Source organism: Panthera pardus, unplaced genomic scaffold (genome assembly GCF_024362965.1).
Source record: "Panthera pardus isolate Hobbes unplaced genomic scaffold, ASM2436296v1 HiC_scaffold_21, whole genome shotgun sequence".
Classification (NCBI taxonomy): domain Eukaryota; kingdom Metazoa; phylum Chordata; class Mammalia; order Carnivora; family Felidae; genus Panthera; species Panthera pardus.
This window is the reverse complement of record NW_026526777.1, coordinates 65,624,311-65,640,643: the sequence shown is the minus strand read 5'-3', so window position 1 is coordinate 65,640,643 and position 16,333 is coordinate 65,624,311. Positions and strand designations below refer to the sequence as shown.

Below are 16,333 nucleotides of genomic sequence, written 5' to 3'. Positions count from 1 at the left end.
ATAGTCTGGACGGTCTGAATAGTATTCCATTGTGTTGACAGACCACATTTTGCACATCCATTTATCAGCTAGTGGACACCTGCATTGTTCCCGGTTTGGGGTTACTACGAATAATATTGCTATGAATGTTCCTGTCCCTCCACCGCTCTTTGGGGAATACCCAAGAGTGGAAGGGCTGGGTGGTACGACAGTGGAAAATCATTTCTACTGCTTCCGGTACGACGTATTTTTAAACGGCTTCTAAAAATCGAAATAAAGTATATCCTCTCTCTCTCCTTTATATATGCATTTTCTCCAAAACAAAACAAAACAAAACAAAAACAACGACAGATAGTCCTCAGAGAACAAAACGAAGAAGTCAAAGGCCGTGGGGCCCCGAGGGTGCCCATAATTCTTTGTCCACGAGGACCGCTCAGCCTTGACCCCTGTAGAATGGCACACAGCAGCTACGGGCAGGTGACGCTCAATCCCTTAGGGATAGGAGGAAAAGTAATTTCTCACTCCTGGAAGCCCTGTGGTGGGCAGGTGCTAAAATATTTATCAATCACATTCAGCCCACCAGCCCTCCTGGGTGTATTATTTGAGTACATGGAGGAATTTACGGCTCAGAACAGAACGGAAAATGAAGAAGACTTTCCTGTGTTTTGTCCCTGATGCTGTTAGACTTGTTTTGAAATTTACATAAAATGAAATTGAAACAAATACAGAAAGGGAGAGAAAGAAGCCAGAGACGAGAGTCAGTTATAAAAGAGGGAGCTCAGAGGAAAAAGAGAGTAGGACCAAAGTCTTAGAGTCCATGCTTTAGGTAAATCATTTCCCTCATCCTGACATTTTTTAAGCACCGTGAAAAGACACGGGGAGAGTCATTGCTTGGGTTTTGAAGCCATGATGCAAGGCCCCATCCGAGCCGTCACCCTCGTGTCTCTTCTGTGACGGGGGCAATCACAGTTTCACCAATTGTGATTTTGAAGTTCCAGGTGTATAGGAAATAGACTTGTTTTTTTTGTTTTTTTTTTTCTTTAATTTATGAGCTCCAATAGAAATAGACATAAACGGGGATATTTTTCCTGGCTGTGTAAGGAAATCCTAGTAATGCTGAAGTTTACCGCAGCGTGAACATCCCTTTGCTTCCCTCCGCCACAACTAAGCAGGTCCCACGCTCCGTAAATCAATTTTCCTCACGTGCCCGGCCTTAAAGGAAATAAAGAACATACAATGTAGTAAGTCCACCACGGGCCTTGGAGGCTGTGGTTGGCAATCGGGACCACAGGGGAGGCTTAAAGATTAATGGTGTCTATCTCTATTTTCTCTCTCTTTAACATGAACGCGCAAAGTGCACGGCATCTTAAGTAATGAATGATAAAGGCTTCTGCGACTTATGCAAAAGACACAAAGATTAAGTTGAACACGTCACCAGGCGGGGACGCTACAGAACAAGGGGTGAAGATGGGGCCAGCAGAAGTGTGCCACCCAAGGCCCGGCCAGCACACCCCCTCGGGGCCTGATCGGCAAGACTCAGCTCCGGCAGCAGCCCCATCAAGTCTCCATACGCACTTGATGAACCGCACGGAACGGAAAGGACTTCCCAGTTAACCTCCGTGCTGAGTCTAGGTTTGGTGGCCAATTTGGCTAGGCTATGGTGGCCAGTTGTTTGGCCAAACACCAGCCCAGATGTTCCCAGGAAGGTGCTTTTTACCAAACTCTTTTTCTTTTAATGTTTATTTTTGAAAGAGAGAGAGACAGACAGACAGACACACAGAATCCGAAGCAGGTTCCAGGCTCTGAGCTGCCAGCACAGAGCCCAACGGGGGCTCAAACTCACGAACCATGAGATCATGACCTGAGCCGAAGTCAGACGCTTCACCGACAGAGCCACCCAGGCGCCCCCGGGGTGGGGGGGAAGGTGCTTTATTAGATGTGATGGACATTTAAATCAATAGATTCTGAGTAAAGCACATTCCCTTCCATCGTGTTAAATTTTTTTTCATATTTATTTTTATTTATTTATTTTTTAGAGAGAGAGAGTTGGGGGGGGGAGGGGCAGAGAGAGAGAGGGAGAGAGAATCCCAAGCAGGCTCCACACTGTCAGTGCAGAGCCTGACGGGGGGCTTGATCCCACGAACCGTGAGATCATGACCTGAGCTGAAATCAAGAGGTGGACGCTTAACCGACTGAACCATCCAGGTGCCCCGATGGTAAAGGAAACATCATGTTAAAGGAAAGCGCCCGCCTCAGGTACACAGTTGGGCAAAGTACTTAGTTCCCAAGGAGTGGGGACCGAAAGGAAGCCCCAGCCCTCGGGGCGTGGCTTCCAAGGCAGGGAGCCCCGTTCTTTCTCTCCTGCCCTAAGCAGAGACGCTACTTTCACAGTGGAACTGAGCTTTGCTGCCTCACAGGTGACCCACCCCAGGAGAGATGGGAGGAGGCTACCATACGCCCCAGGGGGCACTCACCAAACACTGACCGAGCGCCAGCCCCAATCTAAGCTTTGAGGATGCCACTAGGGAACAGAGAGACAAGTGCCTCTTTCTATGGATCCTACATGCTAGAAGGGGAGACAGGCCATAAGCCAGTAAGCAAATGAATGAATAAGATCACTTCTGATAATAATAACAAGAGCTGTGAAGTCACCTCTGACATCCAAACAACCACTCGACTCAGGGGGAGTGAGCCTGGGAGTTCCGGGGTTCTCTGTTCTGAACCTCTATATTGTTTCTAAGTGCCCAGTAATGGGACTGAGGATCCTCTGGACTGAGAGCTCCTGGAGGGCGGTGGCTGCCCATGTGCTGTCTTTGGTGTCTAATGTAATGCCTGGCATATAGCATGGACTTAAAAATGGTGGATGGACAGATGAACGGATGGATGGATGGATGGACGGATGAGTGAATGAAGACATACTGCCAGTATCTTATGCTGGGCGTCCTTAGAAGCATCCCTGGATGAGGATGAAAGGCTCGTAGGGTTAATTGGCAGGTGGTTCCAGGAAGCAGGAGTAGGGGCGTGGGAGTGAGACCGGGAGGGAAGGAGGCCACCACAGGGTTCATTATCAAGGGGCTGCTGATCCAGGGGCAGCTGGGGCTCAGTCCTACTGAGGAAATCTGGACCATGGATCAGGGTCAGAGTGGACTAGGCCTCAGCAATGTCCCAACCAACGGGCAGGGGAGCTGGGGTAACTACCCCCACCTCCCGTCAGTCTTATTTGGGAGCTGTTCCCAACAGGATTTCCTCCCTGGCACTCTGGCCGGCCCCACGCTTGAGCGAGGTGGTCTTCGGCAGTCAGGGAAAACCCCGGGGCAGAGTCACAAGGGCGGGGGACCTCGGGAGCTACAAGGTTTGGTTCAGTGAACCATGAGTGGTAGGCACAGGGGGGCAGAGGTCAACAGTGCCTGCTACCACCAGCTACATCCATCGCGTGAGTTCCTGAGGGGCCCGGAGACAGTGGTGTGTGAGGGGCTGCGGGCCCCAGTGGGGGAGGCTCCTGGGAGACCCCAGCCAGGACTCGATGACACATTGGCTAGTAACCCTCCTCCACTCCCTCTCTCAACTTTACCCTGATACCTAGAGGCCCTGGAGGAATACTTGCAGGTGACTAGGGCATGTAGCAGGACTTAAGACTTCAGTGTTTCTTCATCCCTAGGGAGTGTCGCTAAAATTCGGCACAGCCAGGCTGGGAAACACTCTGCCCGCTCCGCGAGGGCCATCTTGCCACCTTCAGTCGAACACCAAGGAGACAGAGATGATAATAAAGGAAAATTTATTTGGGAAAAATGAACCACATTTATTTTCTGAGGCACCTAAAAGACTAGAAATAAATTGTGAGTGATGGTCCACATTTAATCTTTTTTATTATCATTATTATTCAGAGCGGCCTGCCTCACGCTGATTACACCCTTTTCACAACAGGCCCCAAGACAATTCGTCTCCCTTTGTCACGGCCAAAACCCTTTTTCCCCTTTACTAGAGTTTAAAAGGACAAACTATGGACTCTTAAGGCTTCGGTGTTGGAGGGTGCCAAGAAAATGACACGGGCCATTATTTCTAGACTCTTGAAATGGCGTTTCCCGAATTTCAGTGTATTTCATGACAAACACACCAGGTTCCAGGAACAGCACGTCATTACAGTGTGATTGCTAAAATCACTTCGGCCTAAGCTAAAGAGAAAGCCGAGGGGCGCCTGGGTGGCTCAGTTGGTTAAGTGTCCAACTTCAGCTCAGGTCACGATCTCGCGGTCCGGGAGTTCGAGCCCCACGTCGGGCTCTGGGCTGACGGCTTAGAGCCTGGAGCCTGCTTCCGATTCTGTGTCTCCCTCTCTCTCTGCCCCTCCCCCGTTCACGCTGTGTCTCTCTCTGTCACAAAAATAAATAAACGTTAAAAAAAATTTAAAAAAAATAAATAAAAAATAAAGAGAAAGCCGATAATCAGGAGCAGTGTGCTGCAGGGAGGGGTGCCTGGGTGACCCTGTCGGTTGAGGGGCTGGCTCTTGATTTCGGCTCAGGTCACGATCTCACGGTCGTGAGATCGGGCCCCGAATCAGGATCCGTGCTCAGGGTGGAGCCTGCTTAAGACGCTCTCTCTCTCTCCCCCTCCCTGGCCTGCGCGTGCACATGAGCTCTCTCTCTCTCTCTCTCTCTCTCTCTCTCTCTCTCTCTCTCTCCTCTTAAAAAAAAAAATGTGTTGCAGAATCTGTGTTGAAATCAATAATGATAAAAAAAATTCCATTTATGTTTTAGCCATCACAATTACTTTCCCCACGAATACTAGCGCTCGGAATGATGAGAACTCTGAGGCAGCATAATAAATTACACCATTTTCAAGTACACTCCCGCGGTTGTTGTTTTTTTTTTAAGTTTTAGCTTCTTTAAGCATTTCAGTCATTTGAGAAGCAAGACAGGCCTGAGTTTTTCAAGCATGGTTGGTTCCCTGTTTCAACATTCACTTATTGAGCTCCTGTTGTATGCAAGGCATGGGCCAAGAGCAGGGCAGCCAGGGGTGGGGTGGGGATCGGACAGGCACTGTTCTCATGAAATCTACGCCTTAATAATCAGATAGAAAAAAAAGAGAAATTCATTATTTCCATTTTAGAGGCAAGAAAATAAAAATCCCGCCTTCAGGGCCCCCCCCCCCCGCAATATAAAAAAGCAGAGACTTCACCGGTTCTCTTCGCGCTTCGGTTCTACATGTTTCTCACCAAATTAGTATCACGATGTCCCTAACTTCCTCCTTCCTATCCCCTCAATGAGAAGCCAATTTCTTGTTCAGTGGATAGACCACGCTGTGGACAGATTTGTGTTTTCGTCGACGAAATGATTCATCAGCATAGTGAACCCCTACCCAGTACCACATAAAACAACACGTCTTTCGTTTCTATAATGTCTTCCACATGATTTTATCCCCAAATGCTTTACATGCTTCACCAGGACAGCTATAGAATTAAAATAATAAATCAAAGCAGGGGACAAAAAGCGAAGAGGTTTAGTCAAGGGAGGAAAAGACAGGCTTGCAAGGAGACAGGAAGAAAAATGGGCGTACCTTGCCGCACTGTGCAGGTCCTGCCTCCTGCCTCTGCTTTAACTCTTTGATTGTTTGTTTGATTGTTTGTTTGTGTGTTTGGCCCCAGGCCGGGCCACCTGCCCCATCTCTTGCAAATCCTCCTCTGAAAAAGACTACCAGGTACTCACTCTCTCCTAAGAATCCCAATTTCCCAAGGATGCCTTCTTCGGGCTTTGTTCTGACTCCGTCTCCCCAAAACGTCCTAAAGCTAAAAGGGGAATTTAATCCCTGAGCATGAGGTCTGAAGTGAAAGGGAAAAGGTGTGAAATTCTCAAAGAACTTCGGTGGAGGAAAATCTGGAGACTTGCCTGCCCTCCTCCCTTTTAGTCTGAGATTCGTTTGTTCATTCAACTAACACTGAAGACAGTAGGCAGGTGCTGTGTGGGAGGAGGGAGACAGAGAGACAGGATGCCTGTACTTTTACACAGGGAGGTGAGGGAGGGCATCTGAGCAAAGATCTGAAGGAAGGGACGGCGGAGCCGAGCAGAAATCTGGGGAAAGGGCAGAGGGAACAGAAAAAGCAGAGCTTCGGAGGAGGGAATGGTCTCGCGCTCTCTGAGAAAGTACAGGGACGTGGGTGTGCCTGGAGAGCAGTAAGCAAGAGGGAGAGCGGGGAGGATGGGGGAAGAGCAGATCGCAAGTCCCTGGAAAACCTTCAGCTTCGACTCTGAGTAAGGTACGAAGCGGTATTTTAGCAACTTACAAAATTAGAAAAATACAAAGCCGTCGGTCAAAATGTTTTTCTCTGTAGCTTCTGTGGCACGTCATCGACCTTGGCCTCACTGTCCGATCCGTGCTTTCGTTTCCATATTTAAGCCATGGGATAACAAGAGGGCCAACTCATGGGGGGCTCTTGAAGTTCAAATTTGCGTAAAGTACTCAGAATTGTGTGCGGCATAGATGAAACCCTCGATAAATGTCGCCTGGTTACATTTAAATGAGGAAGCACTGAGCACTACCACTCCAGCCTGGTGACCTGCTGGGACCTCTGTGGCAATTGTAAAGGTCAGGCGTCACACCTCAGAGACAAACACTGTCCACACGGGGCTCAGGAGCACTTAGCTCCTGAGTCAGTTGGTTGATTACACACTCGTAACTCGCCTGAAGGGGGTTTATCTTTTGGTTTTATAGCCCCAGAAAAAAATCCAACAGTAAGAAGGAAAACACCGGAAGAAAGGAGGGAAGGGAGGAGCAACTAAGAAGTCTATTACCTGCGACTTGGGGAGGACTGAGGAGCAGGCAGCTGGGACCTAGCCAAAGCCGATGGTGAAAATGAATGAAAACGCTGAATACGATGGAAGCAAAAGGGGAAACAGTCTCTTTCTTTGTTGACTGCCCCACGGTCCATACTGGGGCTGGAAGAGGGAGGATGCGATGGCCTGGAGTCCATTCAGAAAGAGTGGAGGATGGCCAGAGACCGGACATGACTTCATTAGTGTATGCTTTTAAAATCCACTTCCTGGGGCGCCTGGGTGGCTCAGTTGGTTAAGCATCCAACCTCAACTCAGGTCGTGATCTCATGGTCTGTGGGTTTGAGTTCTACATCGGGCTCTGCACTGGCAGCTCAGAGCCTGGAGCCTGCTTCGGATTCCTTGTCTCCCTCTCTCTCTCTGCCCCTTCACTACTTGTGCGTTCTCTCTCTCTCTCTCTCTCTCTCTCAAAAATAAATAAATAAACATAAAAGAAAAGAAAAGAAAAGAAAAGAAAAGAAAAGAAAAGAAAAGAAAAGAAAAGAAAATGAACTATTTCCTGGTCACTAGCCCAGGGGAAAAAGTGCCACGTAAGCACCCTGTAACGGTGGGTGTGACAAAAGTCGTCCACTCCATAGGGAATGTTGAGAATTCGCTGGGTTTCCCAGGGAGGGTAGAATATTCCATCCCTTTCCGTTGCTGACATCTTAATGTCGTCTGCAGAATCTAGACGACGTTTACAAAGTGCTCTCGAGTTTCCACGTGATCCTCACCACAACCCTGTGGAACAGACGCGACGACCGCCATGTACCCGTGACCACCGCCAGGTAACCGAGGGAGCGTGCTTCCAGACGTCAAGTCACTCGCCTCAAGTCAGAACGTCCGTGGCCGGCTGTGGATTCCACCTCGGACTACTTCATCTTTCTCTTGATCCGATACCCTTCTTCTCCGCCCCCACCCCGACACTGGTGAAAAGAAGATACTCAAAATGTGCAGTGAGAACCAGAATGTCCAACCGTGAGAATACCTGAGCTTCCTCGGGCTCACTGCGCTTGCTTTGCCTTCGAACAGCCACACCGAGGCATGAATCGGGTTTTCAACCAAGGCAGAGCTGCGCAAATGATTTCCAGATGTTGCAAGCCGACTGCCAACACACCAACAGGCCAGCATTCAGACAAAGGGCTCGTTTAATCAGAAACTGCCCTGTTCTACACGATCCCTGCCCTGTTCTGCACGATCCCTGTGGGAAAGGGTTGCAAACACTGGCCATTTTCTAAAGTGCAGATCACCACCTCCGAAAACGCGCAGATCGCCGGCCCCGAGTGGTGCGGGCCAAGCCATGAATGCCGTTTCTGTTATGGTCCACACACCCCCAACACAGAGCGGTTCCGGAGGCTGTTGGGGTTGGTCCTGGATGTTAGGGTTATCCATTTCAAGCGTTTCGAGATTTTTTTTTTCTTTGAACACAAAGGAGAATAGTGTAGACTTTGAATTACGGCCACTTTTTCTTCAGTGTTTTCACTGTCTCTCGTAAGCAATCGAGGATTTACTTTTTCATGCAGCAAACACCTGAGACTGTTTCCTTGAGCCCCTGACATCTGATGGCACTCAATATACATTTGGCTCCTCTTAATGTGTCCCTTTCATACTGCAACAGATGCGTGTTCAAGCGGAACTATGTTCATACGGGTAGGATTCCTACAAATTCGTTTCATCCATATACATGAGCAAGAGTCCCCTCTTTTCCGAGAAGGCCACGGAGGCTTTTCTAAGAAAAGCGAGCTTGACCTGCCCAGAGTAAATAAACAAGAAACCCAGAGGGTAGGGGCTTGGCCTCCAATTCAGACCTTCAAAACTGCTGCCCTAAGCTGTGCCAACAAGCCCACACTGTACCTCTGTGTAGCAGATGCACAGAGAGGCCCTCAAGGATTGAGGGAGCCCAGAGGGAGGACCTCAGCTCGACCAGCGTGGTGGTGGCTGCATTTAGGCCTCACTCACCCCTCTAATTGTTGCTGTTGTCCCAGGAGCAAACAGCATGATTTCGCATGCCGACTCCAACCACAAATGTGCCACAGGAAGTCAGTGGAAGCCTCACTTCCGGGGGGAGGGGCATGGAACAGACCAACGGGGAGCTGGAGCGGGCCAGGGAAGGGTCTAACTGGGGGAAAGCGGGGAAGGAATCGACACCAGGTCAGAATGAGATTCCGGCGAGGGGGTAAGTGCAGGTACCATACGCTTCAGTGAAAACAAGAGACAGCGAAAGCATAATAATACAGCAAAGTTCCGCACATGAGCCCCTAGAAGCTCTCCGTCTAGAGGCGTCTAGACGTCATTCCATTAGAACAGACACTAACATGGGAATTTACTCCAACCCCACAGTGAATCGTTAAGAAAGAGCCGGATCTTGAGCGCGCAGCTCCATTTTCTGCCTCCTACATCGCCTGAGACCAACTGGGCTGTGTTTGGCATAGTTTTTCTCTGGTGCTAATTGCTCAAGTGCTCATCAGAGGAAGATGTGAGCATCCCTCAGGGGGCACAGTACCTGATGGAAGAACACGAGGACCACACGTAGTCCCGTGCTCCGTCTCGCCCTTCTCTGACTTCACAAACTCTCAGCATAAAACCAAGCACTATTGTTCTGTGTTCACACGGGCTGGGACTAAAGAAAGGCTTCGCTGTACGACATTATATATGAAAAGTGCGTGCTGTAGCAGAGCAACAAGGCACTGTTTGCCTCGGCTGCTGGCAAGAATGTGCAGAGGGCTTTTAGGCAGGACCTTCCCGTAACAGAAATAGCTGTGCATACAGAGCACGTGTCCACACAGCACTAAGAGTAGGTGTCCCGAGGAGGGTGATGAACGGATCAACCTGGTCCTGAAGCCGGGGCCTCGGAGCCAGGAGACAGCTCTTGCAGCTTGACTTAGCCCCTGACCCTAGGACCCAAGCTGGTCTTGGTTTTAATGCCCGGAAAACCAGACAAATCAGTCACGAACAGTCGGTGCCGTGCGCAAGGGGCTTGGAGAAAGCAGTTAGGTAATAGGAGGAGCCGTCTATACGCAAAGATGAAAGAAATCGCGTGACAGGTCGAGCTGGACAGACATCTAATAACATCCCTGACGAACGAATGACGGAAGGAAATGAGGAACAAGGCAAGAGAGGAAGAGAAAGCAGAGCGAACGGATCCCACAAAATGTATGTGAGGGCACCCCGATATTGCAGAGAACACCAAAATGTCCCCAGAATATTCCAAACCCAGGACAGACGCACTCTTAATCAACAGCAGAAAACTGCTTCAAGGTCAGAGTCTTCAAGAAGAGAATCAATGAGTTCAAAATTACCCCATTACTGGAAAATCAGAGGCAGAGAGGGGGAGGGAGAAGCATTAATGAATGGGATGGACCCACGAGTGAGCAAACGGATGCGCCCTAAAGGGTTTGGAGACGCTGAGTAACCAGAGGGAATCAAACCTGCGCCAACAGATTTGGAGACATTCACATTTCCGCTACGAAAATAGGGAAAATTAAAAAAAAAAATTGATAATCGAAGATGGCCTCTATATAATCGTACTAAAAAGTCTGATTTGACTGTAATAAGAAGTCATGGTCTTCCACAGGTTGTGAACTCCATACCAGAGCTGTAAACAAAAGAGGCAGTAGTAAGACATGACACTCAAGACACATGCCCACCAAGCGCCCAGATATGGCGGCTCCAGTTCTGCGCGACTGGCACCTGCCTTTGCAAAGCTCACGTGACAGCTGGTAGTTTTCACCGTTTTCAAACACTTGCTCTGAACGGAGAGGAGACTCCTCCAGATGCTCATTTCCTTCACGGATTAAAACAACAACAACACGATTTTAAATGGTCACTCAAGGTTATTTGGGAAAGAACATCAACGTGAAGACCGGAGGTCAGCTGAAAGATTCGTCTGACTTACCAGGATCCAAGGCAATCGGACGCATAATCCAGAATTTGGTCGCTGCTCTTCAAATAAAAACAGACTCCTTGGGCTCAGCCTGCAATGCTGGGGATCCACCCAGGAGGTCTTCCTGGGTTTCACGTTCCGTACATAGTTAAGTAAATCTTCACCCCAAGTGAACAGCCAACAAATGCAAAAAACCTAATCACACCCTACTCTGCCATTTCCCAGCACTGTGGGAGCAGGAAGATTCCCTCGTTTGTGAAGTTCAAAGTCAACACACAACAGCCACCCAACTCGATGAGAATTGTGCCCGTCTTTCTTTGGTTACTACAACTATTTATGTTTTTAGTATGAGGTTACTATTCCCGCCCCCCCCCCCCGCAAAAAATGTTTTTCAAAAACCAGGGCACGGAAATTCTAAAGCACAGACAGTCTACCACGATGCTGCTATTTCAAGAAATAAAGAAATTCTGGGAAGATAAGGATCAAAGGACAAAACGCTCCGGGCATCATCATTTTCTAAAGCAGGTGCCTCTCAAACTATCTGTGGTGAGGAATCACTTTTTCTTTGATTTTTAAAAATTTTTTTAATGTTTACTTATTTTTGAGAGAGAGAGAAAACATGAGCAGGGAGGGGCAGAGAGAGAGGGAGACACAGAATCCGAAGCAGGCTCCAGGCTCCGAGCTGTCGGCACAGAGCCCAACACGGGGCTCGAACTCACAAACCACGAGATCATGACCTGAGCTGAAGTCAGACGCTTAACCGACGGAGCCCCCCCAGGCGCCCCTCTTTAATTTTCATTACATTCAAAATACAAGCTCCACTTTGTTATTCCTAGATCCTAATGGACATAAAATTACTCTTGTGAACTGGCTGACAGAAGTTTCTAAATGCTTCCTCTCAACCTCTACGCCCGTCACAGACCGGCAACGGCCCCGCAGACCGCACGCCTGGAGTTGCTCCGGCCAAAGGTATCCTTGCTTATTCAGAACTGGAACTCTTATCTTATAGACGTTGTATCAGAAATGCAGTAAAGTCCACCCGACCTTTCCGCAGAGCTCTAGAAAGTAAATATTGACAGAGAAAGGCTGAGATCACAAAGAAAAGTCGGTGTCTACAACCCTCAACAAAAGAGTTCACCCCTACCGGAGGCCACCTGTACTGTCGCCTTACCCAGCTTTACTTTATCTGAGGCAGAAAAGCACTGAACTCGGTCGGCTGTCTGACGACATAAGCGGGGGTGGTTCGATGCAGACCCTCGGGGGATCTGCAGAGGCGAGGTACATGCCCGGTTCTGTCCCTTCCTATTCTGGGCCTTGAGAAAGTCACTCGATCTTCTGCTTTGAGGTTCCCATCAGTGACAGGGAGGCAGCATATGAACCGCGTGCCTCTTTGGGATGTGTGAACTCCCAGCTGTCGTGGAGGAGACCGACAGGGCAAACAGGGAAAGGGCGTGAGGGGAACACGTGCACGTGCGTGTGTGTGCACATGTGCACGTGTGTGTGTATGAAACACTATTCTCTTCCACGTTACATCCCCCCCCCCCCACTATACATTGTAAACCCTTTAAACGCAAACCGCGTACTTTGAATGCCTTAAACCATTAAGCTCCTAGTGCTATCAGCCTTCACCACAAAGAAAGTAATAATGAGGATTTAGGCAGCCCTACGGATCCTTTCCAGCTCTTTGAAAGCTCCCGCCACAAGCTCTTGCAATCTGAACTCAGTCCAGTGTTTGTTTATTGCTAACATCACCCGGGGCTCCCGCCACCACCATCGACAGGCCCCTCCACTCTGGGTTCACCCCCGTGTTTCCATTCGGACCCTGGGCCATCCCAGCCTGTCTCGTGTCCACACGCTTTCCCCGCTCCAGCGCACTGCTGGGTTCCTTGTTGCGGGAAACACTCGTTCACCCTAAACACTGGCCATCAGGGGTCCTAACCTCCCATCTCTTCCTGCTTCAAATCCTGCTTCTGGTGTTTTCTGCGAGTGACCTGTAAAAGTCTCTGGATGGAGCCTGAGCTGCGGCTTCTCACATTCAGAGTATTTCAGGTCAGGAAGGTGCACGGAAGGTCAACCCACATCTGAGCAGTGAACGTTCTCCTCAGCATCAAGGCCAGTCACCCAAGGTAAGTTTGATTTCCCTCAGTGACGGGGATCTCAATCTGTCCCAGGGCAGTTCGAATGGTGTGCAAACTGTCCTTCATTCCGAGCTGGGAGAGCCGAGCCGGAGGGTGTCGGAGCTGAGCTCCAGCGTCAGGTTTTATTCAGCCTTTGCCCACACGCTTGGGTGTTTTATAGAACCCACCAAATCCTTCTCTCACACGACGGCCCAAGGGACAGCCGAGGGCCGTCTTCTCCAGACTAGCCCCGCCGTGACATGGCTTCCTAGTTCCTCAGTACTCTCGTCACCCGCCTCTGGACATGCTCTCCTAACCCACCTAGGTCCTGGGATCCTCTGTGCTTGGAGCATGTCCGCGCATTCCGTTCCATCCCTTTCTTCCCTTCCTGAATGGCAGAGACACGGCCCCCCAGTTAGTTGGCTCAATGATCCCAGACAACATAGAAATGCACGTACAGATGGAAGTAACACAATAGCGCCCGTGGTCGGGCGGCCAGCACGTGCATGCGGTAGGCCACCTTGTCCGCGGTTTTGCTCTCCATGGTTTCAGGTATCCGTGGTTGACCTCAAGCAGGAAGCAGACGATCCTCGTTCAGACACAGCGTCAGAGGTCAACAGTAGCCTAACGCCACGTCGCAACTCCGTGTCCTCGCCTCACATCGCCTCACCACGGAGGGCATTTTACCATGGGACATCACGAAAGAAGGGTGCGTGCAGGACAGGAAGGTATTTTGAGACAGAGACCACATTCACCTAACTTTTCTACGGTACGTGGTGATAACTGTTCTATTTTATTGCTAGTCATCGCAGCTAACGTCTTACTGTGCCTCATTTATTAACTGAACTTCCTCACGGGCAGGTCCGTATGGGAGAAAACAGTGCACACGTAGGGTTCGGTACTATCCACAGCTGCAGGCATGCACTGGGGGCCTTGGAGTGTACCCCCCGTGGCTAAGAGGAGACTACTGTATTTCCTGTTACTTCCCACACACTCAGGTCGGCCCCACTGTGCACAGGACAATAAACACAGCACCGACCCACAATGAGAATCTCAGGGCCAGTGTTCTGACAAGCCTATGTGCTGCCTTTATTGTAGTTTTTAAAAAATTTGTTAATGTTTATTTCGTTTTGAGAAAGGGAGAGACAGAGCGTGAGCAGGGGAGAGGCAGACATAAAACCTGAAGCAGGCTCCGAGCTGTCAGCACAGAGCCCGACGCAGGGCTCGAACTCACGAACCGCGAGATCGTGACCTGAGCCGAAGTCGGACGCTCAACCGATGGAGCCACCCAGGAGCCCCTGTAGTTGTTTTTAACACAGGACACCAGCCTCTGTTCCTCCTCTGATTGCTCCTGTCCTAATCACAGTCATGTTGGTGCTTTGGACATTACCACGCACAAGGATGGCAAGAAAAACCACACGGTACTCCTTCCTCCCGACATACTAGCTGAGTCCACATTGAATCACCATTTATACAGCACTTCATAATTTACAATGATTGATCTTAGCCTTCAGGGAAATCTTGAGGTGCTATCCTCGTTTCATAGAGGAGGAAACTGAGGCAGACCTGTAACTCAAACCGCAGGCGTCTTCTGATTTCAGATCCGCGGTCACGTGTCCTAACTCCTGCTCGCCCAGGAGCTCGCAAATCTTAGAAGAAGTTTTCTAAAGTTAAGTTCCAAGGATCGAATAATGAATCACAGAGGAAACCAAAAAAAAATAAAAAATAAAAATAAATAAATAAAGCAGAGGAATCTGATTTCCATTTCTGGCTTTGCTATAAATTAACTCATACTTTGACTTTCTTGGTCCTCAGTTTCTTCCTTCATAAAACAAGGGGACTGAATTAGACGATCCCAAAAGTGCCTTCTGCTCAGCTGTCTTTTGTCTCCTGCCCTGTCTCTGCTCCACTGCTAAAATTAGGCAGAAAACATTGTTGAAATACCTTTCAGTTTTTGTTTCTCATGTCTCTAAAGTCTCTAAGATTAGCTGGATAGTATATGGTAACTATCCACATACAAAAAAAAAAAAAAACCTACTATCTCTTTAATAGTTAATTTTGAAGCAGTTTGTTTTCTGTGACGAGGATGTAAATCTGGAAACACCAACCACAGGGCTGTGCCCACAAAAGTCCTCGTCCCAGGAGGACATCCTTAGAGCCACGTATTCTTATGGCAGTGGCTCTCGACCCAGGGCACACATGATAAGGTCTGGAGACCTTTCTGGTTGTCACAACTGGGGAAGATGCTTTAGGAATCTCATGAGCAGGGGCCAAGGACGCTGCTAAGAACCCTGTGACGCAGAGGACGGTCCCCCACCACAGAGCTGTCTGGCCCAACCTGTCAGCAGTCCGAGGTTGAGAAGCCCCGTCGGAAAGAGTCAAGTCCAAGAGCGGCCCCAGACTCTTCCTGGTGCTTTAGCTAATGCGGCGCACGCGAGAGGCTAACCAAGCGGCTCGTCCGAAAGAACCGAGGCTCTGGGACGCCCCCCTTACCTGGCGAAGAAGGAAGCAGCCACCGAGGTGCCTGTGGAGGTCTCGCTGGCCACGCAGGAGCCCTGTGAGGCCGGGACGCCGCAGGCCGAAGGCTTGTCTGCATTGTAGCGATTCAGGGCTGCCTCGGTCAGGCCCTCCCGGCCCGTCTCCGTCATCAGCTGGGAGATCTGACAAGGAAAACAGACACTGAGCTCAATACCTGTGGTTCATTGCACTTCCCCAGCACGGCATCCCTCTCTGCTGGGGCAAGCGGGCCCCAGTGCAGGTGGGGAGGGGGCACTGTGGGGGCTCAGGGCCTCTCAGAGGCTATTTTCGAGCATTTTAGCCCCGGGGCACCTCCTCATTTTCATTAAAAATAATGGAATAAAATCACCCCCCTGACACTGTTGAGTTTTGATTATGCCTGTGTTTCCTGTCCATTTGGAGAGGAAAGCCTGAGCCATTAGCACGGTTTGCGGCCCAAGACCAGAGCAGAAACATCAACTGCTGGCCCAGATGCCGATAGACGGGTGGGGCAAAGACATCATTAAAGGAGAGGTGAGCCTGCTAACAAAGCGAGGAGTTAATTAAAACACTTGTTGTGGTTTCGGGGAGCAGTCAGCAAACAGCACCAAGAGAAGCTCAGAGAAACAGATACAGCCACCGTGGATTACCAAGTGGTCCCTTTTTGGAGGATTTCAACCATTTCAACAGACTTGATTTTCCTACTCATTCATTAAGATAAATGGCTTCCATTTTATTTGCAATCGTCCGCTGGACGGGGCTGGATCTGTTTTACCGAAACCCACAGGATACGCTAGGAAGAACCATACTTGTGGGCAAAATGAGAATCTTATGTAGAAACATACTTTCAAGGAGTGCTAATTCCACGACAAATGTAATAATTATGTGGGCAAAGCCTAAGCATGCTATTTGGAAAGCCTGTTACTTTAAAACTTCAGCCCATGCACAAAAGGGGAAAAAAATGTTAGTTTTACAAAAGAAAGAAAGAGCAAAAAGAAAGGAAAAGAAAGGAAAGAAAGAGAAAAAAGAAAGTAAGAAAAAGGAAGGAAAGAAAAAAA

The 16,333-nt window shown here is 49.3% G+C and overlaps 1 protein-coding gene across 1 annotated transcript in view; it reads right to left on the bottom strand.

Moving 5' to 3' along the window:
- Positions 1-16,333, bottom strand: part of KIF26B (kinesin family member 26B) — a 464,452-nt gene that overhangs the window by 228,823 nt on the left and 219,296 nt on the right. The window contains exon 4 of the mRNA XM_053909412.1: positions 15,273-15,439. Within this exon, the coding sequence (XP_053765387.1) occupies positions 15,273-15,439 (167 nt within the window). The remainder of the gene's footprint in view (positions 1-15,272; positions 15,440-16,333) is intronic.